Raw genomic sequence first — 26789 nt, 5'->3', positions numbered from 1 at the left:
AATTAAAGTGGATTAAAGCACTCCGCTGCCCCAACACAACAAATCCGCTTTAATAAAGAAGTAACATTTCTGCAATTGGCAGGAAAATGTATTGAAAAGTAGTGAATGAACAGGAAGATGTATAAACACAGGACAGGCAAAACAGAATGAATGCTCGTTTTCAAATAACCGCCCCACAAATAAATCAGAACAAATGCTCAATGAAGACTGGATATAATCTAACCTCCATGTAAGCTATGTGCAAGCAAATCAAGACGAATGCTCAATAAATAGGTCATCTGAAGGACGCTACATTTTATAAACTTTAATTAGACAATGCAGACATTATTTTGGATTCATTAATTTCCCCCCTCTATCTTAAATATGCCTTCATGCCTTTATATTGTAGTGTTCTTGAAAAATAACAAATGTGTTCATTAAACTTTGAAAAAAATAAAAAGACAGTTTTCTATGGTGCCTTTGGATGTTTCTGTCCTGCTTCTTTAATAAATAATTTTTAATCTGGGGCTGCATTTTAAATTGAACACAGGCTCTTTTAATCTCTACCGGGGAGGGTCTGCAAAACCATGTTGCTCTTCAGGGACTGGGCCCCCCAGACAGTTCTCTCTCTGTCTCAAAGTCACAGAGATTCATAGTGGAAGAGGGTCCTTAGGATTGGGGATTATGCCGGCATTCAAGTATGGAAAATATACTGTAATTGTTAAAAGTGAATTTCTGTTTACTTATTATTTGCTGCTATTTTGAGAGTTAGTTTTATTGTCCATTATATTCTGATGGATTATTGAATATTACTTAATTTGATATAAGCCATTTATTTTAATGTTATGTTTTTATTATGACTTTTTTGTATCGGACCAGATTGTTATAAGGTGTGCAATCTTTGTTGCATATTTTGTTTTTCCTTCAGCTTACAAAACGCCTTGTGTACAGTAATAATAATAATAATAGGAAGAAGAAAAAGAAGTTAAATTTGTATACCACCCTTTATCCACAGATCTCATAGAATCATAGAATCATAGAGTTGGAAGAGACCACAAGGGCCATCGAGTCCAACCCCCTGCCAAGCAGGAAACACCATCAGAGCACTCCTGACATATGGTTGTCAAGCCTCTGCTTAAAGACCTCCAAAGAAGGAGACTCCACCACACTCCTTGGCAGCAAATTCCACTGTCGAACAGCTCTTACTGTCAGGAAGTTCTTCCTAATGTTTAGGTGGAATCTTCTTTCTTGTAGTTTGGATCCATTGCTCCGTGTCTGCTTCTCTGGAGCAGCAGAAAACAACCTTTCTCCCTCCTCTATGTGACATCCTTTTATATATTTGAACATGGCTATCATATCACCCCTTAACCTCCTCTTCTCCAGGCGAAACATGCCCAGCTCCCTTAGCCGTTCCTCATAAGGCATCGTTTCCAGGCCTTTGACCATTTTGGTTGCCCTCCTCTGGACACGTTCCAGTTTGTCAGTGTCCTTCTTGAACTGTGGTGCCCAGAACTGGACACAGTACTCCAGGTGAGGTCTGACCAGAGCAGAATACAGTGGCACTATTACTTCCCTTGATCTAGATGCTATACTCCTATTGATGCAGCCCAGAATTGCATTGGCTTTTTTAGCTGCTGCGTCACACTGTTGACTCATGTCAAGTTTGTGGTCAACCAAGACTCCTAGATCCTTTTCACATGTACTGCTCTCAAGCCAGGTGTCACCCATCTTGTATTTGTGCCTCTCATTTTTTTTGCCCAAGTGCAATACTTTACATTTCTCCCTGTTAAAATTCATCTTGTTTGTTTTGGCCCAGTTCTCTGTCAAGGTCGTTTTGAAGTGTGATCCTGTCCTCTGGGGTGTTAGCCACCCCTCCCAGTTTGGTGTCATCTGCAAATTTGATCAGGATGCCCTTGAGTCCATCATCCAAGTCGTTGATAAAGATGTTGAATAAGACCGGGCCCAAGACAGAACCCTGTGGCACCCCACTAGTCACTCTTCTCCAGGACGAAGAGGAACCTTTGGGTTCGGTCAGTCAGCCAGTTACAAATCCACTGAGTATCAGTCAGCCAGTTACAAATCCACTGAGTGTTCGGTCAGTCAGCCAGTTACAAATCCACTGAGCATGGTAATATAGAAAGGCGGTATACAAACGAGAAAAATGAAATGAAATAACTTCAAAAGGAAAACAAATCAATAAGATAAATGACAGTATCAGGAAGGAAGAGAAACAGATTATGACACGGTACAGTAATTTTGTTGACAGGAATTTGGTTTCCAATTACTTTGCGGTTGTTAGGACACAGTCAAAGCTTGCAACAGAAACATGGAACAAGTTTCTTTGGTCTGAGATTACCAGTTGTCCCACAAAACGGCTCATTCCCCAGACAAATGTCAAACTTATTGTAAGGACATAATCCAACCAAAGGAATGCCAGCGATGCTTTGTATAATTGATCACATGAAGTAATTAAGGAAGGACGCTACCAACACAACAAACACAATTATTATTCTCTCTCTTACACACACACTTACAGAACGTCTGCTGGAAATGGGATAACGTTGGAGCCTCTGGAGCAACATTGTAGAAGTGTGTTTTCAGAGCACCGCTCACAAGCAGGTTGTACGCAAGGTCTGTGATATTAATGCCAACAATAGCAAAAGAGTAGCTGCAAGAAACAGAGGGCGGAGATTAAAAGATGTGGGAGGTGACCAAACAATCACATCCAGGAAAATGGCGGCATGGAAATACCAACTACAGGCGGTCCTGACTGATGGTCCCCAACACACAAAGTTGCCTTACACAGAGTCACCTAGTTCAGTAATGTCTACACTAGAGGTGAGGAATCTCTGGCCAGAAGGCTGATGGATTGATTGATGGATTAATGAACCACCCTTTGGGGGGGAGGGTCACAGGGCAGTTTACAGCATACAAACACAAAAATACGCAACATAATAACAAAACAAAACAATCCCTCCCCGATGATCCCAGCTTGGACTGTGAGGCTGCTCCTCACAATCCACACCCACCTGCCCTATGCCTGATGCTATAGGCTGATCAGCAGTTACAGTCACCTGACGCTGTTATGGATGGCCCTGCTCACCTATCAGACGTGACCCGTGGAAGGTGGTGGACTGAGGAATCTGGCCTGCCAGCCAGATCTAGTTCCCACACCCCTAGAGCGTGCAGTGGTTTCAGGAAAAGGTTCTTCTCAGTCCTGAGGATGTTTGGGGTTTGACCAGGGACCTTCTGCCCACAAAGCTCTATGGCCCTTTGAACTTTCCAGATGTTTGGGCTCAATAAAGTCTTCTTGAGGAGAGACGGAGCAAAGTGATTCACCACCAGTGCTGCTGCTGCTGTTTGGGGATTCTCCTAATGCCCTCTCCCAAACCAATTTGGGTGGGGGATGAAGGAGGAGAGGAGGGGGAAGCCCTGCTGCACAAGTGGAAGCTCTTCTGCAGAGCTTCCCTTGACAGGGTTCGTTAGGTGAATCCCACCCATTAAGCTTAACCAAGAGTTGCTTGACTGTAATACCCCCAATCCCTTATTCCTCCACTTCAATTATAAGCATGGGGTGAGGAACGTGTGGCCCTCTAGATGTTCCTCATTGTCAGGGACGATGGGAGATGCTCTACAGAAACATCTGGAGGGCCACAGGTTGTCCAGTTAAGGATAACTGATGCCAGTGAGCATGAAGGTTGACTGTGCCTCAAAGCGGTGGAGGGTATGGGCGTATGGAAAGGGGGAGGGAGGGAGGTCAAATAAGAACTTCAGAACAGCCTGCTGGAACAGGCCAATGGCCCATCAAGTCCAGCATCTCACTGGGGCCAACCAGATGCCTCTGAGAAGCACATGAATGAAATGAAAGTAAGTAAAACAAAATAATCAACATGGTAACGACAGCATAATCATGATCTTTCGACCTTGGAATTACATACTTACCCAATGGCCTTATCAAACTTTTTCTTCTCCCATTCAGCCTTGCTGAATTTGCTGAAAAATAAAAAGCGGAAGTTGCTGTTCAAATCGGAAACGGTTTTCTCTCTCTGCATGGTGATTGTGAAAAGGTCTATCGACTTGGTATCATTCTATTCCTGGTGTTGCGGGTTTTTGTATTCTTTTAAGCTCCAGAAGATGTAAACTTCTGTGGCCAATCTAACCTGCTTGCCTCGTGCCCCAATCACATGCTCATCAGTGCAGTCTAAAAAGAGGTCTATGCCTTGGATATTCCCTGTCAAAGACAGCTTATGTATACTCTGTGAAGCCTTTAGAAGGATAAAATAGAAGGATGGGCCAATTCTGAGATACTGAAGGATGGGGAAGAATCAGGGGAAATCTCTGTATTCCTTTCAGCCCTGAGCAAGGCTGACTGCAGTCTTTGAAATTCAGTAAGCCACATGTGACCCAAGTCATTTGAAACTAGCCCAGGTAATCAGCTAACACTGCTACTTTAGTGAAAAGTGATTGGGTTGGTGGTGGACAAGAATCAAGAGGCCACCTACTATGCTTCACTGCTAAGGTGTTTCTAATGTTAGGGATGTATGTGAGCTGGCCCTCAGTAGGCTCTGTTTAAACCATTCAACACAACATCTGTGATATGCAGAGGCATCGCTGCATTCCCGAACTGTCCCCAAAGGTCCATTCCTCTTCTGAGAGGGCAGTCAGTGATCAAAGGGGGTGGGCATTATATATCTTTCAAGTTACATAACAAAGTTTTCTCTCACGTTCTTAAATTACCTTATTATACTATTGCACATTTCTCATAATGTTTTCAGTGATATTTAAAGCTGCTGTATAAAAAAATATGTAACTGTGCAGTATAAGGTAATGGATAGATAAAGTACAGTGAGATTAATTGGAAGTCATTTTTAATTTTCTTCTCTGTGAGTTTTGTAATTGCTTTCAGTACCAGGAGTATAAATGATGATAGTTATATTAATCTTGTTGTTTCTTATAGTGTGGTTGTTTGTTTGATTCTTCTATTATTTGTGTTTGATTGTATGTTTATTTGTTCGTCTGTTTTTTCATAAATGTATATTTTAAATTAATAAATATATATATATATAAAATAAAAAAAATAAAGCCGCTATTATTATTATATTTAAATAGCTGGTGAAGGTTTTGAAAATCCACATGAGAAGACTCAGAGGATGTATAATACCTAGGATGATGGTTGCACTCCCAACCCAAGTGCGTTATCTGAATGTTACCCAATGCCTTTCTGCACAATGAGAAAGTATGTGTCTAGCTGGATTTTTATTCTGCTGTTGTAGTTTATTTTTTAAGGTGGTGCTGGTGTGGAAGGAAAAACTTGATAAGTTATAAAGCAAGTTGACCGGATGTATTTCAGATGCTTCTAGTTGATCCAAAACATGTTGGAAATTTCAGCCTCTCAGACTTCCAAATTCAGGGTGGTACATTAAGCTAGTTTCCCCACTCCAACGTTTGGAAAAATGATCAAAAATTGTTATTTTTATGTGTTTGGGGAGAGCAATGGTCTACAGAGGCTTCTTCTAAATTTTGTTGCCGGCTTTAACACAGATTTTGTTAGTCTCATTTCCTCCCCTTTTAACTTAAAACCAGGATAAAAGCAAACACACATTTTTAAACATACATGTTGGCTTCCACAAACTTGAGTACATCAGACAAAGAGATACCATACAGGAAAAGTCAATAGGGTTCAGCACACCACACGGTTGCAAAAGCGTGTATTTAATATCCAAAATGATGGTTGAAATAACACACATTGTGTAAATATAAAATGTATTTGTATTTGGTATTTCCCACAAGATCTTCAGGGTGGCTTAAGATGGGGCTAACCCATTTCATCCTCACAATTTTGTGGGGTTGGGGAGAATTTCCACACTCCCTCTCAGTTTGTGTCTGAATGGGGCAGAAACATGGCTGCCCCTGCCACATCTATCTGGGTACCTGTTGGTTTCTGCTTAGTGGTTTTTCAAATTGTTTATATTACTTTCATTGTATTTCAACTGTATTCTAAGCAGGGATTTGCCACTGAATCTAGTGGGCCCTCTGCATGCTCAGACCTTATCAAGCTATTTCTGGAAGGTTTGTTTCTACATTTCTACATCCCTGGGGAGTCTGCTCATTAACCAGAATCTAATACAGTGGTACCTTGGGTTACTAACACCTCAGGTTACAGACTCCGCTAACCCGAAGTAGTACCTCGGGGTAAGAACTTTACCTCAAGATGACAACAGAAATCGCACGCTGGCGGCGTAGCGGCAGCAAGAGGCCCCATAAACTAAAGTGGTACCTCAGATCAAGAACGGTTTCAGGTTAAGAACGGACCTCCGGAACAAATTAAGTTCATAACCAGAGGTACCACTGTACCTGTTTCACTTGCCCACCCAGTGAGCTTTATGGCAGAGCAGGATTTGAACCCAAGCCCAATACTCTATGAGCAACAACAGACTGATTCCATCTCCTGTTCTTCACCAAGAGCATGATCAGTTCCTCAAAAGGCACTACACATGCTACTTCTTAATACAGGTCTTCACCTAGAAAGTCTAAGGTCAGGCATAATATTTTAATTAAATACCTATGTAGATATGGTTTATGAGTGTATTATTTACCTAGCACAATTTCAAAGGATAGAAATGGCATTACCATCATTTTGGCTAATACACAGCCTTGGAGTTTTCCTCTTTCTTTGATGCTTTTGCTATTACAGCTGCCACAGCAGGGGCTGTGTATATTTTTTTCAGACACATTAGAAAGCACCAAACAGTACAAAACACACCTGACAGCAATAATTAAAGCCCCACCCCACCCCAAAGCACGAATCCCACTTCACAGATTAATAAAATATCAACACATTATATTTTTCATTACCACCAACAACATCTCAACAGCAACAAAAAGGCACTCTAGCAGATACGTGTCTCTAAAATTATTTCTGGGTCTGGTAGATGCTTTTTATTGGAAAACTGCATGCACAGACATGCACACAAAGAACGACAGGGGGATTTGCCGCACCACAACTTTGCCACACAGAAAATGGAATATGGTTTTATGTAACAGTGCAGAAACGCAGTAATATACACAGTCCTGAATTCTAAATCTATTTTGTCATCAAAGCCTACGCCTTTAGCCATCATTTTCTTTCCCTTCTGTGCTGAATTTATTTATTTTCTTTAGTCCAGGTTTGGACTTCTGTGTGATTTTTGAGGCTTGCCTTTCTACTTTGGCCTATTTAAAGAACTAAGAAGTGAAAAAGAGGATTGCATTCTTCAAGGAAAAACATATACAACCCTCACTTCTCTCTCTCCTTCTCCTCCCCCAGATTATATAAAACTAATGAATCTTCAAGGAAACTGTGTTTAAACTAGACTGGAAGAAATGGCACTTAAAAAGGAAAGAAAAAAGAGCACATTGAAAACACCAATAGCTTGTGGTGTATTTGTTGTTGCTTGGCATTGCTAGGTGAAAATTCTAAAAATAAAGATGCTTCTGTACTGACTCAGCTTCATGGAGTGCAGTGTTGTCTTAAGCATCTGTTAACAGAGGTAATCTATTAATCTTCCACACAGCGACAGACAGTATGGCATAATGGTCAGAGCGCTGCACTTTGGGCACCTGGATCAGTGTCATTCATACCGAATAACCCCTTTGGGGGGGGGAATACCCTAAGTGTCATAAATTTTCCTGCTGCTATCAGACATGTCTAGAAGCTGCGGTGTAGAAATTATCACTGCACTGAAAAATATCACATCTGGAACTGCGCTCAGCAACTGTCTGTTTGAAGGCATAAGCCCTTCAGGAGACTGTTGACATTCTCTCCAGCTCTCCAGAATATTCTAACTGGTTCTATGCCATCTGCCTATTCTTGTGACCTTGGTACGAACATAGTGCTGCTCAAACGTTTCGGTGGTACTCTTGGAACGAAGACAATGTGCGCTTCTTCTGGCTGGGTGTGTGGCTGATGAAATTGCACGTGAGGGATTCACATATAATTACTGTGCCCTTGGATTCCCTATTCCACAGAAAATAACAGAGGTGATATCTGGCATTAGATAATGTAACGCTTTTCTGTGCTTTCCCCTGGTGCTTGCTGTTGGTTTTTAAGCAATCTTTTTTTTCTTTCAAATTTAAGATAGCAACATTTGGTTTTGTTGCTTTAAGACAAGACTACTCAATTACATTGAAAACAGTAACATAAAAAGAGCCTTGCAGGATCAGGCCAGACTGATCTAGTTCAGTTCTGTATTTCCAAAAGCAACCAACTAGATGCTTTTGGGAAGCTCAGAAGCAAGACATAATAGTGATATATACAGAGAGCCCCTCCATAAATCCTTTTTACTGTGCATTCTTGATTATTTATGCTCATGCTAGCTATACGCAACTCCACTTTCAATATTGTTTGACCTGCAAAGATTACAGGGTGGGCATCCTGCTCTGTTTCCAATCAGTGCATAAAACCTTTTATGTCATAGTATTTCCAGGGTTGTTGTTGTTGTTTTGTCCTGCTTCTGTTGTGCTATAGTGCGCAGGACAGCAATAATGCTGTAATGTTTGGAAAGCACTGCAGAACAACTGATAAAGCAGAACGGTGTGTGGATGACTCAGTATAAATACACCACTAAGGTGTTACTATTGCATCCGTGACACGCTACAGAATGCACACACCTCAGCCTGCTGCATGGCCCTTATAGTCCTTTCTCACTATTATTCACCAGCAACTGAAAAAGAAAGGCCAACCTGAAGGTTCTATTGAGCCACTGTGACTACTAGTAGCTATTTGCTAGCTTTATCCTCCATGATGTTACCTTACCCTATTTTGAAACCATCTAAGCACGTGGCCATTGCAGCACTTTGCAACAGTGACATCCAGAGATTCAATTATGCTTTGATCATGTGTTCTCCCTTTTTCATAGTAAGGTCAGCCAGTCAGAAAGGTACTTTGAAGTGTCCCATGCGTGAAAAATATACCACGGTCCTATAAGGAGGAGGACAACCTATTCGTTGCTGGCAGAGCTGGTCCAGGAGGTCAACTGGTTCAACCCTCTGCCTAATGGAGGAATTCCACAGATACATCCTTAAGAGGTGGCTGTCCTTGCCTCTACTTGAAGACCCCCAAGGAAGGAAAAGCCCACCACCCTTCTGCCTCATTGGTCCAGTTGTCATATTGCTCTTAATGTCCAAAGGTTTCACCCAGTGCTCAGACAAGATCTACCCTCCTGTAACTTAATCCTGATACATCTAGTCCAGGCATAGGCAAACTCTGGCCCTCCAGATGTTTGGGACTACAATTCCCATCACCCCCAGATAACAGGACCAGTGGTCAGGGATGATGGGAATTGTAGTCCCAAACATCTGGAGGGCCAGAGTTTGCCTATGGCTGATCTAGTCTTCGGGTGGAAAGCAGAGAGAAAGTCTTTGCCCTTTGCCACTTTGCCTTGTCTCCCCGCTAAGGCTCTGCATAGACATTATTATATTCTGGACTCAATGGGGGCTTTTTTCTACATAGCACACACATCAGCATGCTCTGGCTAGGGCTGACGGAAGTCTGAAACATCTGGAGGGCACCAGGTTGGCGAAGGCTGTCCTAGAATATATATTTTTCTGCTTCAAAACTTAATTTGAAAGGATTATAAAAGGCAAAAGGAAAAAAAAAATACCTTAGCTCCTCTTTAGTGACTTCCCTTCATTGTGAAAGATGGGGGCGAAAGGGAAAGGAAAAATAAATAGCTTAAAAATCAATATAAACTTGGATTAAATTTTATGTATTTAACAGTAAAATCAGACTGTAGAACACATGGAAATGAGGCATTGCATCTCTCTAATCTTAAGTAACAGTTCGAGAAACACAATCTTTTATGTTAACAGTAAAAGAGATGCTGAATTATTACAAATAGGACTTATTTATTCGAGGTGGCTGCTATTTCCAGCTTCAAAATGTTACCTGTATTTTGGTTGAAGGGAGTCAGAGAGGATTTGCTGAGCTGCAGCAGCATCACATTCAGCAAAATATCTGGAGGAGAAAAACACATTTCCGAGTTTTACAACATCGCTCCAAACATCTGTAGGTACATTTCCTCAAACTATACGCAGATACCCGGTTTGTACATTTAAAATGTACCATATGAACCAGGTTTGGCAAACATGTTTTTTGGGGGTGGGAGCTTTTCAACTGACTCTTAACATCTATACTTTAAGTCATCATATCGTACACCTTACTTTAAACATGTTTCAGATAGTCCTGATATTTTATGTCATTTACGTTTTACAACCCACTTTCAGGTATTTTGTATGCTATGATATTCTACCTGTACAGATGTTGGTTTTGTTCTGTTTGGGTCCATGACCAATAATAAAGAATATGTAATCTGTACACTTAAGCAAGACAGTCAGTCTTCTTTCCGTGGCTGTGAAGCTGCCATGTGCTGCTACACTCTTTATCTTACATATTGCAATGTGTGCAATAGACTCCTATTAAAAATGATCTAAATAAATGCATTCACGCATGCTAGGGACAAAGCGCATTTGTCTGAGAAATTATGGGGGGTGTGTGTGTCACAGATCAATGGCAAAATTAACCAGCTATGCGAGAGAGAAAACGAGAGTGATGAGAGACGGAAATTGAACTGCTCTCTTAAAAACTGGATGCCTCAATGAATATTGTTTTTAAATATACAGGATTGGGGCAACCTCTGGAACAGATTTTGGGATGGGTGAGGAGAAAGGTAAAGGGACCCCTGACTGTTAGATCCAGTCGCGGACGACTCTGGGGTTGTGGCGCTCATCTCGCTTTATTGGCCGAGGGAGCCGGCATACAGCTTCCGGGTCATGTGGCCAGCATGACTAAGCCGCTTCTGGCGAACCAGAGCAGCGCACGGAAACGCCGTTTACCTTCCCGCCGGAGCGGTACCTATTTATCTACTTGCACTTTGACGTGCTTTCGAACTGCTAGGTTGGCAGGAGCAGGGACCGAGCAACGGGAGCTCACCCCATTGCGGGGATTCGAACTGCCAACCTTCTGATTGACAAGCCCTAGGCTCTGTGGTTTAGACCACAGCGCCACCCATGAGGAGAAGAAAAGCCCAATTGCTGGGCGTGCAGAATGTCTGCTCATGAAGCACTGGATATAACTGGGTTGTGGAGAATGTGAAATAAATTGTTCCTAGAAAAGGAAAAGAAATTACTTCTCATCAAGAGGGAAGAAAAATTGCAGCAACTGTGGTAGGAACCTACAAGCTATCTAGAATGACAATTGCCTTAACAAAGCCTGAAACATATAAGCAGGAGGATAATTTATACCTTTAGGTTCAACCTTTAAGAGCAGCAGAAATATACTTACAATAAGTTATACAGCCCCAGGAGGCCCATTCCTCTGAAATCTGTTTTAGGATCATCGCCTTGGAAACCAATTTCACACCACTGCTTGGAAATCCGGGCTTCCAATGGGAAATCAGGTTTCAAGCATTTCCATAGCTACAGGAGGGGGAGGGGGAGGGGAAAATCACAGGTATGTTACAACTCAGACCTTCAATGGATTGACATTTCTGAAACTAGTAGTTCTCTATGGGATTTTGCCTTCATTGTTATGCACAGCATTCGGAGGCGCCTGGAGCAAATACAGATTGGGGAAGAAGTATTCCTCAGACATAGCAGACATTTGAAATACGGCCTGCTGGAACCCCCCCCCCCATCTTTTGGCCTAATGTAGAAATGGTGTAAAAACATTGACAAGGGCTAACTGGGAATATTCACTGCCTCTGCATAAGTGGGGGGGGGGCACCCTCAAGTTTATTTGGTTGCAAATCTCAGTGCAGTTTCAAAGCACTAAGGCAATTAGCCTTCTTGATTCTCCAAGGCTTGAGAGATCCCCCCCACCTGCTTTAAGCCAATTTCACAAGGACACAAACAAACAAGAAAATAAAAGCGATATATACAAGTGCTTTCAGGAAGGAGAGCAGATTCAGGGCCCCTCCGCTTCACAGCCCTACCCCCAAGTAAAAATTCATGCTGCCCTAAGAGATGCGCAGCAAGAAATGAAGGGGTGACTTTAGTAATATTTAGTATTAGTAATATTAGTAATATTTAAACCTTATTCTTTACTATTATTCTTTACTATGGGCTGTGCCCCTGCTTGTGTTGCTTGTCACCTCCGTCTAGCTACTACTGTCCCCCACTAACTGCCCCCCTTACCACCTCTGGCCAAATACTCTCTGCTGACAGGACACCCAAACCCGAATACTTTCCCCTCTCCTTTGGCCCATCACAGATTTCGTTCCTGTCATTCCCTCATTCTGAGGAAAAGGAAGATTAACACCTTCATCCTCCAACACTCCTCTTCCCTATGGCTGTTTTCAAAGTACCGTATTTTTCACTCTATAAGACGCACCAGACCACAAGACGCACCTAGTTTTTGGAGGAGGAAAACAAGAAAAAAAATATTCTGAATCTCAGAAGCCAGAACAGCAAGAGGGATCACTGCACAGTGAAAGCAGCAATCCCTCTTGCTGTTCTGACGTCTGGGATAGCTGCGCAGCCTGCATTCGCTCCATAAGACACACACACATTTCCCCTTACTTTTTAGGAGGGAAAAAGTGAGTCTTATAGAGCAAAAAATGCGGTAAACAGTGTCAGAAAACCTGATCGCAGGTCTCAAACAGCCTGCATCATTTTACCCACACATCCCCTACAGGAGATGTAGGGAACCTGGGACAAGTCTGTCTCCAGGCCACATCCTCATTGGCCCTGCTTCACACCAATTATGCTTTTGCATGGGTGGAAAGTGTCCTTGATAAGGCCTTTGCTTGACTGGATGGAGCACAGAGAGGGGTGTGAGAGTGTGCGCAGAAACTAGCCAAATGTGTCAAGGTAACAAATTATATTTGTTGCTCTGCCCTGTTTTACCTTCCCAACACTGGCATGTGGGCTCATCAGGAGAAGCCTTGTTGGTGATGCCACCCCTGGAGGCTGCACAGCTGGCCCTGACCTGTGGCAGGGCCATCTCGGTGGTAGCTCCCCATTTATGAAACACCTGCCTTGGGTGAGGTGCATCTGTGTCATGGACTGGTTGGATGCAGAGGAGGGGGGAGGAGGAGGAAACAACTGGGGAACCCCCAAGGGAAGAAGGCTCAGGGCCAGGGGATTGGTGGTGGTGTGATGGTAAGTGGTCAGAGGGAGGAGACCAGGAGGAGCTATCAGAAGCTGAAGAGGTAAAAGGGCTTAGTGAGTGGAGGGAGTCTGTGGCAGAGAGAAGTGCAGAATCAGAAGCAGGAGAGGAGAGAAGTGAACACAGAAATGAGCCTATATTCTGAACAGGAGAGTCTTTATTCTGAGTTAGCTTCTCCAGAACATTTTTGTCTCGAAATCTACCCAGGGGCATGTGTCCCCTGGCACATTAACTCAGCGGGAATGTGGCCCTCGACAAAAGAAAAGGTTACCCATGCTTAGCCTAAAAGGTAAAGGGACCCCTGACCATTAGGTCCAGTCATGACTGACTCTGGGGGTGCGGCGCTCATCTCGCTTTATTGGCCAAGGGAGCTGGCGTACAGCTTCCGGGTCATGTGGCCAGCATGACCAAGCCGCTTCTGGCAAACCAGAGCAGCGCACGGAAACGCCGTTTACCTTCCCGCTGGAGCGGGACCTATTTATCTACTTGCACTTTGATGTGCTTTCGAACCGCTAGGTTGGCAGGAGCTGGGACTGAGAAACGGGAGCTCACCCCATTGCGGGGATTCGAACCGCCGACCTTCTGATTGGCAAGTCCTAGGCTCTGTGGTTTAACCCACAGCGCCATCCGCGTCCCTCTATGCTTAGCCTAGATCATGCTAATAAATAAATTGGAGGTAACAAGCTGTTCTCAGTACAGACAATTGTGCGGTCAAGCCTTTTGCGGAGACTGGTTTCAGTTAACAGTCTCTTGGAATGTAAAGAGCTCTTTGGAAGTGCGCCTCCACGGCTTACCTTCAGAAGCATTTCTTCATGCTGGGGATCCTCAGAATCATAGGGCTCTCTACGCAGTTTTTCAACCTCTGCAATCAAATTCCTGTACCCTACAATCTGTAGGAGGCAGGCCTGCAGAGAGACACCTAGCCTAGAGTGAAAAGATGACAAATGGTAAGAACCCTACGCTCAGTAATTTAGCTTTGCATGATTGACATTACCTCAGCGTGGAGCTACACTTTTATCCTTTCTGCCATTCATGAATGTGAAAAGGCATGCTCATTGAGGCAATGGAACAGCAGTTCTGAACCTATGTTGCGCTGCCTGCACTGATAGCCGAGAAGCTTTGCCACAGGTGATGCCCACGGCAGGGAGAAAAGCGAAAGAGACTAATGACATCGCTTCCCCCAAGGTCACATCATTTTCAAAGCTCCCTTTGACAACTATGCTCTTTGCTGCTCTCCCATAAGCCTTCACTTCCAGCAGACCTGATTTGCTCTCTGCCAAGTGGCAATGGAAAACCTGGTGTGGATTTTTATGTGTGGAAGGGGGACATGCTGCCCCACAGTTGTGGCTCAGGTCTACATGGGGGGAAAACCCCACACCATATACTCTAGAAGCCTGGATCCTTAATTCTAGGGAAGTAATAGTTTAATGATGAGGGAAATGCTTCTGAGCATGTGCAGAGTGCACTTTTCTTCACATAATCTAAGGAGTCAGGCCTGGTATTGGAAACAGATACCAATCATCTATATAATAAGTGAAGCCCTGAGTAGGGCACTATTTTGGGTGGTGGTAGTCTGGGCTGAGATTGTAAATACAAAAAATATGCATGTTCACCATCCCTGTGCACATGAAGAAATGACACAGGCAACATAAAGATGGCCGGTGAGAACGTAGGCTGAAGGAGAACTTCACACACAACCTAGGAACAGGAGTAGTTTTGTAGCAAGGTAAAAAGGTCAAGGGGACGCGGGTGGCGCTGTGGGTAAAAGCCTCAGCGCCTAGGGCTTGCCGATCGAAAGGTCGGCAGTTCGAATCCCCGCGGCGGGGTGCGCTCCCGTTGCTCGGTCCCAGCGCCTGCCAACCTAGCAGTTCGAAAGCACCCCCAGGTGCAAGTAGATAAATAGGGACCGCTTACTGGCGGGAAGGTAAACGGCGTTTCCGTGTGCTGCGCTGGCTCGCCAGGTGCAGCTTTGTCACGCTGGCCACGTGACCCGGAAGTGTCTCCGGACAGCGCTGGCCCCTGGCCTCTTAAGTGAGATGGGCGCACAACCCCAGAGTCTGTCAAGACTGGCCCGTATGGGCAGGGGTACCTTTACCTTTACCTTTAAAAAGGTCAAGGACCCCTGGACGGTTAAGTCCAGTCAAAGCAACTATGGGGTTGCGGTGCTCATCTTGCTTTCAGGCCGAGGGAGTCGGTGTTTGTCCACAGACAGTTTTCCAGGTCATGTGTCCAGCATGACTAAACCGCTACTGGTGCACGGAGGACCATGACAAGTGCCAGAGTGCACGGAAACACCATTTACCTTCCTGCCACAGCGGTACCTATTTATCTACTTGCACTGGCATGCTTTCGAGCTGCTAGGTTGGCAGGAGCTGGGACAGAGCAATGGGAGCTCACCCCGTTGTGGGGATTCGAACTGCTGACCTTCCGATCAGCATGCCCAAGAAGCTCAGTGGTTTAGACCACAGCCTCACATCATGGATATATGCTGGAAATTTGGGATGATGTGGCTCAGGTGACTAAAGCATGGTCAGAAATCTGGGTGTCAGTGTCTGTGTCTGGCCTGTGTGTATATACGTTTACATACTGGCTCATTTCCACCTTTTACAAGCCATGGTTCAAGAAGCTGCAACGTCATGATCAATAATGTGGTTGTTACAGGTGGTGCTTTGCCTCCAGATCTAGTTGTACCATAGACATGAAAGGGCTGAACAGACAGAAAATGAAACCAGACCAAAAGTCACCTGTGATCATCAGCGGGCACAACTAAAGAATCAAAGCACACAATACTGTGAACTTATGTGGGAAGACAGACCCCCCTCAAAGAGATGAAGCACACAATCATTTAAGCATATAACTTTTGCCATCCCACTCCATTCACACGAACTTACTGCGGGTTTACATCTGGATTAATCCTCTTCAGTTCCATGATGGCATCTATAGTTTTTTCAATAGCATCTGGATGAACACTGACTGAATTCTGGAGCAACTGGGGAAAAAAATTTAACGCACATTGGTCACTACCACAGGAAGTGAAGCGCTGCAGGAACAACAGAATGCAACTTTGTGAGAAGTATCACAGCCAACATGGTGCCCTCCAGCAGTGGTGGCGCCACAGATCTAGGCTTCTTTGTATGCATGCGTCATACTGAACATGGTCAACTGTATCAATATGTACACCTCATCCCTCCCCCACCAAGTCTACTTTTCCGCAAACTGCATTGAGGTTTGTTTGTTTGTTTTTGCAATCGAGGGGTGTATAAATCTCATGAAATAAACCAAATTAGTAAGTAAATTGGCACCAGGTCAATAAGTGCCTTGGACAAGTCACGGTTCCTCAGTCTCTCCTTCCATCTGCTAAATGAGGTAAGTAGAGAGTTGTAGAGGAAAGTCAATCTTTCCATTTCCGTTTCCTTCCAATTCTCATTTCTGCAGTCTTAAAGTGGGTTTACTCATGTTTGTAAATTTTTTACAAAATAAAAGTCTGCTTGGAAATTGGCATGCATTACTGCACACATCTCTCTCCCAATACAAGCACCATTGCATTCCCACAATTTTCCCATGAAAGAATGCATTTTTGTACATTGCTTTAACTACTCAAAGCATTTTTGGGCCTGCATTGCAAATTTGGAGAAGTATGAGTTTTGAAGGAGAGTTGTGTTTGGTTCAAATATTGGTTCGGGAAACGCAAATTTTATATGTCTGCATTAAAATATGAAAGATACAAAGTTCTCTCCTGGCCTGAGCAGTGTCCTAACTCAAAAGGGTGTTGGGAGGAAAAATGTGGAAAGTTGCAAAATGCCTGGCATCTTAGAAACTGAGGTACAAAGCTTAGCAATATTCTTTGATGGTCTTAGAATCTGAGTAGATTATTCTGTATGATATCTCGCTAACATATGCTTGGATAAAGACTGACTAATGTTTTCCTGAATTTTATACCACTTTTCAGCGTACAAAACATTCTGACAATTACTCTCTCAATGACGCTCACAGACAGTGCTTTTAATAGGGCTTAGCAAGACCCAACAATCAGTTGGTGGTTGAGTGTTGCTTAGTCGCTTTCAGAGTGCTGTGCATGATAAGAGTTTTGAAAGGGGCTTCTCAAGACCTGACAACCAGCTGACTTTGGGTCTTGTTGAGCACTCTGCAGCCCGCATGGAAGCCAAGCAGGTTGGTAGAGGAGGGAACAATACAAATATCAGCTCCCCCCCCCCAGCCTGCTCACTTGCCTAGATGGAATTCAATGCACTCGCCTGCAAGGTACTCCTAGTTGCCTCTGGCAACCAGGCAAGTAGTTAAATGCAAGGCTGCATGAATGGCCTAATGTGGCTTCGTATGTTGGCAAGAAGGTTTTCTTGCTTGTAAGCCTGTGTAAGCTGCTAATACAATCGGCCAAACATGGAGACAAAAATACAAACATTTACTTACCTTGTTTTTTGAACTTCTCAATGATGATTCTGTCAAGAAAACATTTTTAAAACTTTAACTTCTATTAGGCTTTTTGCATTTTCAACAACACAGCCAACAATGAAAATACTATCACAAACCTTTGTAATTCTCTCCTTCCCAACTTTCCTCTTTTCTTATGCAGTTATAAAAATGTGTAGCCAAATCCCCACAAATAGTGAAGAAGGTTCTCATACGGATACAAACGAAAAGGCAAGCTATATTGGTTCAGTAACGTAAAATGCAAAATGCGTTTGCAATTGACTGGGTATGTTGACATTCTGCTTGAGGCTATAGTTTAAAATGCAAGTTGAGACCTAAGCTAATTTTAAAGCTATACTGCAGTGTAATCTCTTTCTCTCATACACACAGCAATTACGACACGGAACAACATTAAATACCAGAGCAATGGTTTCAAAACCACTTACCGATTTTCATAGTTCTGCCAGCGCCAGGCTTTGTGCTGTAGCAGATCCTTTGCAACTCGCAGCGTCCCGTCAGTTTCCTCGCCACGAATTTCAGGCAGCGCCATAAGCATTTGCAATAGAAGTACAGGCAAACCTGGACAAGCATTCTGTCAAAATAATCCTTAGAGTGAGAACTCAAGGAAAGCTCCTGAGGTGAAGCAAAGTCCCCCTGAAAGAGTTCCATTATTCAAAGTTATCTTTAAGAAGATGTCTAACACACACCATACTACTGGGGCCTATTGTCAGGAGTAAGGATGTTCAAAAACAAAAGAATTAAGGTTCTGTTTAGTAAACGAGAGCCTGCTAGCCATTCTCAGACAAAAGGCATGCTGCTGCAGTTGTACATCTAGGGTGATTCACATCCCACTGCTATAATAAATTGGGGTGGGGGGCAGGAGGAGGAACTACAGTTTGTAGTTAGAAAATGGTTCAATGGGCCGATTTGAAATTTGGCACTGCGTGAGAGGTAAGTTTGAGGGTGATCAATCCTGAACTTAGGGTAGAAAGGATAAGAAATGACTTATTCTAAACAACCGTTTGATGAGAGACTTCTGCAGATGGACAGGAAGTGTGTGTTTGGGGTGGCGTTTCCTGGAAACACCTCTCCATTTGTATGGTGTGTTTGCAAAAGTGGGTTGTTGTGACATGTTAACAGGAACACCTGGAACGTGCTTTCCTCTAACAAAGCGTAAACATTTTGCAGCTTTTATTAAAAAGCCGTTGCCGAGGCTAATGATAGTCAGCGGGATTTCATAAGAGCGTGGCCCCCACATGCTCAGTATAAACCTGTTCTGAGAGAAGGTGAAGTGGAGGGAGTGGAATGTTGAGAAATGAGAATGGATGATGGGAGACAGAGTGCGCTGGAAAATGGCAAGAATGTGTGAGGTTCAGAAAAGGACTAGTCTATGTGAAAAGGGCTGAAGGGCAGGAATGCTAAGTTGGTTTGGATGCAAGTTCATTAGACCTTCTAATCAAGAGCTTCAGTCCTTAGGGTCTGGAATGCATTTTGGCCTCTTAGGTTGGCGGAAGAAAATGGTGCCCCTCAGGGAATGTCAAAGACCTTGTCCAAACTGCACACTTGATGTAGTTTCAGCTGGAGCCAAGAGAGCCACCAAACAGGAACTGTTCTTAAACCAACAAGTAACAGCATAGTACACAATACACACAACCACCCTATGTCGATTCTATTCCTGATGGCCTACAACTTGGCTGACACAGCACCCAGTTCTGCCTGCAGATGGTGGTGTGTCATAGATACAAGCACAATGAAGATTGCACTGATCAGAGGTACACTGGACACCTGGTCCAGGGATGGGTAACCTCTGGCCTGCAGTCCATATTTGGCCCGTCAGGACTTCCCATTTGGCACCAGGCATGGGGCACGTCGAGATGTGGCTGCTTCTCCTGTAGATAGCAGGACTGAACCCCCAGCACATGAGCTGATGTGTGAGTTCAATCCTGCTTGGTTCAGTTGCCTGAGAGAGTTCATCATATGGAACTCTCTCATGCACCCAAACCCTGAAAGGAGCTGGTCTGAACCCCTGCTTTGTTGCTTTGAACTGAGCCATTGGTTTGGTGTAGCAAATTCAAACTCAGGTTCATGGTCTGTCTTGCTTTACACAAACCACGAGCTGTAGCCAAAGTCTGTAGGCTCATAGTTTGTCAAGAGGAGATAAACCAGGTTCAGATAATATGCTAAGCCAAACCATGGCAGAGCAGAAGTGGAGAAGAAGAACAGCAGCCCAGATGCCATATCTGGGAGCCTGCATTGTCCGATCAGCTTATCTTAAGTACCAACATCAGTCAAAGTGGAGCCAGTAAGATATATCACATTGTTTCTGCAGCACAAAAAAAGCTATTACAGAACACAGCTCACAGTGGATACTACTTAGAAAGCACTATATTATAGCCAGATATCTAAAGTAAGATAATATTCATTTGGTGGGTACCTTTAAATGACACACTACTCGTCCATCTTAAACTTATGACATTGGAGATCTTCTTTAGGAACAAGAATGGAGAGTTAAAAGTATGGAATCTTTTGTTTTGTTTTATAAAAAATAATCCTTGCTTGTAGAAATCCTGCAATGAAAGCACACTATTCATGAAATGGATTACACTTTAAGATGAGCTGACTTTCCTAATTCCACTAAGATCACAAATTAATGCCTTTTTTAAAAGAAAAGAAAAGAAGAAGCGTTTTAACATGGCACGGCGTTTTCAGAACGAGAACTTAATATTTTTAAGAAATTAGAAAGTGGGTCAGCCCTTGACCCAGCACTTTCCCTCTCCAGCACAAACTCAGCTTGGCTGCAGGAGTTGCTGGAAGGAGGTGTACAAGACGCCATCCAACCATCTTAGGGACTCCACTTAGGGACCACTTCTGTAGGGTTTCATCGTTAGCCTTTTCCCTAAGATATCCCACAAGGCAGAAGAGGTTTAGGATCAGAGTTTTCCTTCTCCTAGATGAGCTACTTTCCCAGCCTGATGAGCCCCATCTGCCCCTCAGTTCCCTCTACAGCATGAGCACAAACCACCTTCTTGACCATTGGACCGACTATTGGTCTTAATCTGTCAGAGCCTGTCTTTGCATGCAGGGGAAGTCCTTAACTCACATTTGAGACCCATTGGCTACCCTCACGAAGTTTGGCCAGCCAGTTGAAGGCGTTCCTGGGGTGTGGCTGCTGTCACATGCTGACAGCTTCTAGGACAGGCATAGGCAAACTCCAGCCCTCCAGATGTTTGGTACTACAATTCCCATCATCCCTGACCACTGGTCCTGTTAGCTAGGGATGATGGGAACTGTAGTCCCAAACATATGGAGGGCCAGAGTTTGCCTATGCCTGTTCTAGGAGGCACAGGTGAGAGCCGAGTGCAGGGTGGGGACCAAAGGTGGACAAACAATCCCAGAAGGATGTGTCCCTTACCAGAGGTACTACCCCTCCGCTAACACTCCCATACATCCCTTTCACACAAATCGGTAGTATAGCTTCTTCTTGCCCCAAGAGAGCGAGCCACTACTCCTTCAAGCGATGGCAGCTGTGTGAGCAAAGTCCACAGTTAGTTGGGTCCCTTGCTGCAGATTGGGGCTGTCAAAATATAAAGGTGAAGGAATGGCTCACAACATATAATATGCCTTGACACAACTCTTTCATCCACCCACAGAAATTATGAACACAGCTCTAGGAAAGCCAAGCTTTAGCCTTAAACAGGAAGTGACAGAGAAGGCAATCATTTTCGCTGCTAAGGACTGGTGTAATAAAGTTTGCTGAACCGCACACATTCATTATGACACTCCGATTAGCTTCATTTATGCTTCAGATAGAAAGCAGGAGCTTCCCTGCTTTCAGAAACCTCTTATAAATTTCAGAGTAAATGAATATGCAGATATGACCAGATCCAATGGCTTTTACAGGCTTTATATAAGATTGTCAGTGAAGGAGTCTGCTAAAAACCTGCACTGGGTATTATGAAGAACGGGCTACCTTTCTCAGATGACCTCCTTCTGCATGTTTCTTTGTTTCCCTCAATATTGTACTAAGTAGTAGCCAGATTCTCAGATACAGAGATGAGTGATTTTTCTGTTTATCCATCTGTTTAGATATGGAAAGGCACTATGGCAACCGGAGTTCATAGCAGAGCAAAGTCGTTCAAAAACATTACATACTCTGTGGATCGTCCTCATGATGCATCTGCCTCAATGATTTATTTCTCTGGATGTGAGCAGACTACATATGAGAGCTGCTACATACATCAAGAGATCAGCCGGCACCAAAAAAACTGCTTGGCAACGTGCAACGCAGGTTTTCAGAAATGCCACAACCAACAGCCACAGCAGATTCTAAGAGAAGAAACCTGTTTTGGGCACTCTGAAATCATGTATGTTAACAAAAGCCACAGGATGACTAACAGAACAACCCGCAAACCAAGTCCATTCCCACAATCCTTCCGTCTAAGAAAAAAAAACACTCAAATGAGCATATCTGAGTATGCCAGATTCATGTGTGAGGCTGTATATGTGGGTAGAAGGCAGGAATGCAAACCCACCTACCTGCGGACATACCTTTGTGAAAGGAAAGGCCCCATCAGCTGAGGTAAACATGACTAGAAAAAGAGGCTTACTTGACTTTTCTCTTTATAGAGCTGAGGTGAGGAACTTCCGTCCCTCCAAATGTTGCTTAACTACAACTCCCATCATCCATGCCCATTGGCAATACTTGCTGGGGTTGGTGAGAGTTGTAGTTCAGCGACATCTGGAAGCTCAAAGACTTCCTTCCCATACCTGCTTTATCTGAACATCTCTGACTAGCTTGCCTCTCAGCCTCTCTCATTTTCCTACTTTATTGGCCTTGGACCCAGTATACCTGAAGGAGCCTCTCCACCCCCATCATTCTGCCCGGACACGGAGGTTACAGGGTACCAAGGAGAGGGACTTCTCAGTATAGTGGTACCTCAGGTTACATATGCTTCAGGTTACATACACTTCAGGTTACAGACTTCGCTAACCCAGAAATAGTGCTTCAGGTTAAGAACTTTGTTTCAGGATGAGAACAGAAATCGTGTTCTGGCGGCGCGGCAGCAGCAGGAGGCCCCATTAGCTAAAGTGGTGCTTCAGGTTAAGAACCGTTTCAGGTTAAGAACGGACCTCCGGAACGAATTAAGTACTTAACCCGAGGTACCACTGTAGTGGCGCCCGCCCTCCCATCAGATGTCAAGGAAATAAACAACTATCTGACTTTTAGAAGACATCCGAAGGCAGCCCTGTTTAGGGAAGTTTTTAATGTTTCATCTTTCATTGTGTTTTTAATATCCTGTTGGAAGCCGCCCAGAGTGGCTGGGGAGGCCTGGCCAGATGGGCGGGGTATAAGTAATAAATAATAATAATAATCTCTACCTCTTTATCTGTATTTCCTTACCTCATTGTTTTCCCATCCTAGTGTCTGAGACAAGGAGGAGGATAAAAATGTGTTTGGCAAACAAAATTGAAGGTGGCTGCCTTATTTCCACCACAGAGCAAGATTCCATGATGCTATAGCAGAGGAGGGAAGAGAAGGGATGCTGAAGGTTCTCACTCTGCTGAGAAGCCAGAGTCCTCCTTCCATCAACTGGTCACAGCCATTCCACTAGATTGGAGGAAGAGATCCACACCACCAAGAGACCAGCAATTTTTGGCATCTCCTCTCCTCAAACTGCTTCCACCTCAAGCTGGCCATTGGAAGAACTTGTAACTAAGGGCTGCTTCATAGTTCTACTTGTCCTGGGCGCTCTAGTTTTCCCCTGCTCCTTTCCCATGGAAAATCTGTTCTTTAGTTCTAAACCAGAGCAAATGTCAATCTGGGGAAAACCCGAATGGCTGTTTGCTCCGACTCAGCTCTGAAGAGTGGAGATGAAGTGAGGATAAGCCCTAAGACTTGGCTTATTCTCATCTTTCCTCCCAATCCATTTTACTTTCGCGTGGTGTCTTTTTAAGCTGGTAAGCCTATGGGCACAGACTGCCTTTTAAAAAAAGTGATCTGTAAGTTACTCTGGGAGCCTTTTTTTAGCTGAAGAGCAAAGGAGGAAATGTTGAAATGAATAATGAATAAAAGAAGCCTCCAGAGTGCCTATTGCAGGCTGTAGTAAAATACAGCAGAGGGAGGGGAATGGAGATAGTAGGAACTAGTCAAGCCTAGATCTGCGGCAGAGTCCTAACTAGGCCTCTGCATGGACCAGGAAGGCCAGTGAAAGCACTGTTGCCAGGACAACAACCAAGGCCAATCGGAGCAGCAGCCACGAACTCCAGCTCCAAGATGGCTTTATCCCATGGCTCTGTCTATCATGCAGAGATGGAGACTATCCTCATCCTCTTTCCAAGAGCAAGGAAAATAAAGTCTAAAAACAGCAGCAAAACACACACCAAATAGTGGTTGTGTAACTAGTACTGCATGATCAGCCATATGGATTTCTGGGTCATCACTTGTTCAGAACAGATTTATTGGAAGGAAGCTATACCTGAATATACAGTGGTACCTTGGAAGTCGAACAGAATCCGTTCCAGAAGTCCGGAAACCAAGGCAAGGTTTCCGACTGGCTGCAGGAAGCTCCTGCAGCCAATTGGAAGCCATGGAAGCCCAGTTGGACATTTGGTTTCCCAAGAACGTTCGCAAACTGGAACACTCACTTCCGGGTTTGCGGCGTTCGGGAGCCAAAACTTTCGACTCGCAAGATGTTCAGGATCCAAGGTACGACTGTAGTCATAATAAGTTCTTCTTTCTCTCTCACACAGAGTTGGTGGGGATGGAGTAGATCCAGCACATAACTCAGTTAGCCAAAAAGCTTGTACTAATTTCCCATAGGCTACTTGGCTAGATTCACAGTTCTTGGATTAATTTGCAAGGCCATCAACAACTTGGTTCAGGACACCTTAATCCACATATCCCCCCATGATCATGGAGGTCTTCAGGGGAGTCAGGGGTCCCTTGTGGCTTGGATATGTTCATATCCACCAGGAGCAGTGTGTTCAGTATTGTGGGCCCAATTCTGTGGAACTTCCTCCGGGCTGAAATCAGAATCTCCCTCTCTGCTGAACTTCCAATGCCTGATGAAGTCATTAAAAATAAATTAATCAGCAGCCCTTTTAATTAAGTTTTCTGATCTCACAGTTATTTTTAACTGTTTTCACTTTCCACTGTTTTTATCTTTACTGCATCTTCTTAACCTCACTCCGCACTGTTTAGAGACTTGAGATGCTAAACAGTATATAAACTGTTTAACTAAACAAATAAGGCACAGATACATACACAGAGCTCCAAATTACCTCAGTCTGTTCTCTTTTAGAAAACGTCGCTGATAAAATCCAGTTCTGTCATACTTGCGGGCTCCAAACATCCCACTGCAGCACACAATGTTTCCAAGAGTTGCCCCCATAGCACAAATGCTGTTACACACAATATTTTATGTTCCTTTAAAAAAAAGTTACCAATTATGGGTTTTATTTATGGTTTTCAGTTGTAATCCTCTCTGAATGTCTCTGGACCAAAAAGTAGGGCAAATATACTTTTTGCACACACACGCACTCACATGCACACACATGCACACACACGCTGTCAGGCAACAACCACAAACAATTCTGACTGAAGTCAGTGCAGCTCACCTTTTCCATTACCTGTGTGAAGGATTTAACCCCATTTAAATGCAATCTGCTTGTTTATGTATTATCACTCATTAACCACACAACATGTGCTAATTGGTGTACCAATTACCGGGATGTCTGTGTTATCAACATTTTATCAACCAATTTTAATGTCATACCATCACCACCTTTGCTTTTCTGCATCCCTTTTCCTACTAACCTCACAGTTTACAAGGTCATCTCCTTGCCTCTCAAACCACAAAACTGCAACTCAAGATAACACCTCATGCATCTGCTGAAGTGGACTGTAATCCATAGAAGCCTGTGCCAAAATCAATCTGTGTGTCTTTAATGTGCCAAATGACCCTTTGATGTTTTTATACTCCACCACCATCCCCAAATTCTCTTTACTTTGGTCTACCCAAGTAAAGAGGTCACATCCATACTTGGAAACTGTAGTTTATTCCTCACAGAGCTACAACCCCCAGCATCCTTAACAAACTACGGTTCCTAGGATTCTTTGGGGGAAACAATGTACTTTAAATATATGGTGTGGATGAGACCGTAATCAAGAACATGTGCAGTCATACCCTCTTCTCATCATGCAAGTGGAGCTGGCTAGGCCTGGAGCTGGGTTTCTCCCCAGTTCCTGTAGCCAGCGAGGCCTGGCCTAATAATAATAATAATAATAATAATAATAATAATAATAATTTATTACTTATACCCCAGCCACTCTGGGTAGCTCCCAACAGAATATTAAAAGCATGACAAAATATCAAACATTAAAATTTTTCCTAAACAGGGCTGCCTTCAGATATCTTCTAAAAGTCAGATAGTTGTTTATTTCCTTGACATCTAATGGGAGGGTGTTCCACAGGGTGGGCAGCACTACTGAGAAGGCCCTCAGCCTAATTCCCTGTAACCTTACTTCTCGCTGTGAGGGAACCGCCAGAAGGCCCTTGGACCTGGACTTCAGTATCTGGTTTGAACAATGGGGGTGGAGACGCTCCTTCAGGTAATAAGACTATGGTATAGTGTAAACAAAACTTTTATATGCACTGGGAAACAAACAAACAAGTGGGACTTGCTGTCTTGTGATATTCACTTGATTGAGATGGTCTGGTGCCGAACCAGCAATATCTCCTATGTATGCCTGCATAACAGTTTAAGACTCAGGCAGATGAACAGCCAAGCAGCACCATGGAGAGCGCCTGAGAGACTGGTCCATAGAGATCTACAAGCTGCTACGTGCCTTACTGAGATTTAGCTTAGGAACTCCTCAGATCTTTCTATATGGCTCAAAATCAACTGCTTACTGTTTCAAATTAGCTCCTAAAAATACTGATAACAAATCAGCTATAAAAAACCCAGCCATTACCCTAGTCAAAGACAAAGACTGTGCACAAGGTGTTATCAAACATACATTCAAAAATTATATTAAAACTGCTAGAGTGTGATCCCACGCCTGCTTAGGAAGAACAAAGGAAGCTGTCTCATGCAGAATCAGACCACTGATCCACATACATCAGGAATATTTACACCAGCAAAGTGGGCAACTCTCTCAGTCTGCTATTAACGTAGGCGCTTAATTCTTGCAGAACAAAGCTTATGAAGGGTACAATCTGGAGGAGGTCCACAAATG

At 43.7% G+C, this 26789-nt stretch overlaps 2 protein-coding genes across 8 annotated transcripts in view; one reads left to right on the top strand and one right to left on the bottom strand.

Annotated features, from left to right (window-relative positions):
- Positions 1 to 26789, top strand: part of ALKBH8 (alkB homolog 8, tRNA methyltransferase) — a 245775-nt gene that overhangs the window by 127356 nt on the left and 91630 nt on the right. The gene's annotated exons all lie outside the window — the stretch shown is intronic.
- Positions 1 to 26789, bottom strand: part of ELMOD1 (ELMO domain containing 1) — a 46728-nt gene that overhangs the window by 5009 nt on the left and 14930 nt on the right. For 3 of the 7 annotated variants that reach the window (XM_053385753.1, XM_053385754.1, XM_053385755.1), the window contains exons 3-11: positions 17998 to 18143; positions 17552 to 17580; positions 16015 to 16112; positions 13918 to 14047; positions 11300 to 11433; positions 9905 to 9973; positions 9621 to 9644; positions 3922 to 3972; positions 2514 to 2647 (exon numbers count right to left, since the gene is read on the bottom strand). In XM_053385753.1, coding sequence (XP_053241728.1) covers positions 2514 to 2647; positions 3922 to 3972; positions 9621 to 9644; positions 9905 to 9973; positions 11300 to 11433; positions 13918 to 14047; positions 16015 to 16112; positions 17552 to 17580; positions 17998 to 18143 — 815 coding nt within the window. Of the gene's footprint in view, positions 1 to 2513; positions 2648 to 3921; positions 3973 to 9620; positions 9645 to 9904; positions 9974 to 11299; positions 11434 to 13917; positions 14048 to 16014; positions 16113 to 17551; positions 17581 to 17997; positions 18144 to 19985; positions 20119 to 26789 lie in introns of all 7 variants that reach the window. The other 4 variants (XM_053385756.1, XM_053385757.1, XM_053385758.1 and 1 more) reach the window with 4 other exon arrangements.

Source organism: Podarcis raffonei, chromosome 4 (assembly GCF_027172205.1).
Source record: "Podarcis raffonei isolate rPodRaf1 chromosome 4, rPodRaf1.pri, whole genome shotgun sequence".
In the NCBI taxonomy this organism is placed as follows: domain Eukaryota; kingdom Metazoa; phylum Chordata; class Lepidosauria; order Squamata; family Lacertidae; genus Podarcis; species Podarcis raffonei.
The sequence above is the reverse complement of the archived record's forward strand: the minus strand, read 5'-3'. Positions and strand labels throughout refer to the sequence as shown.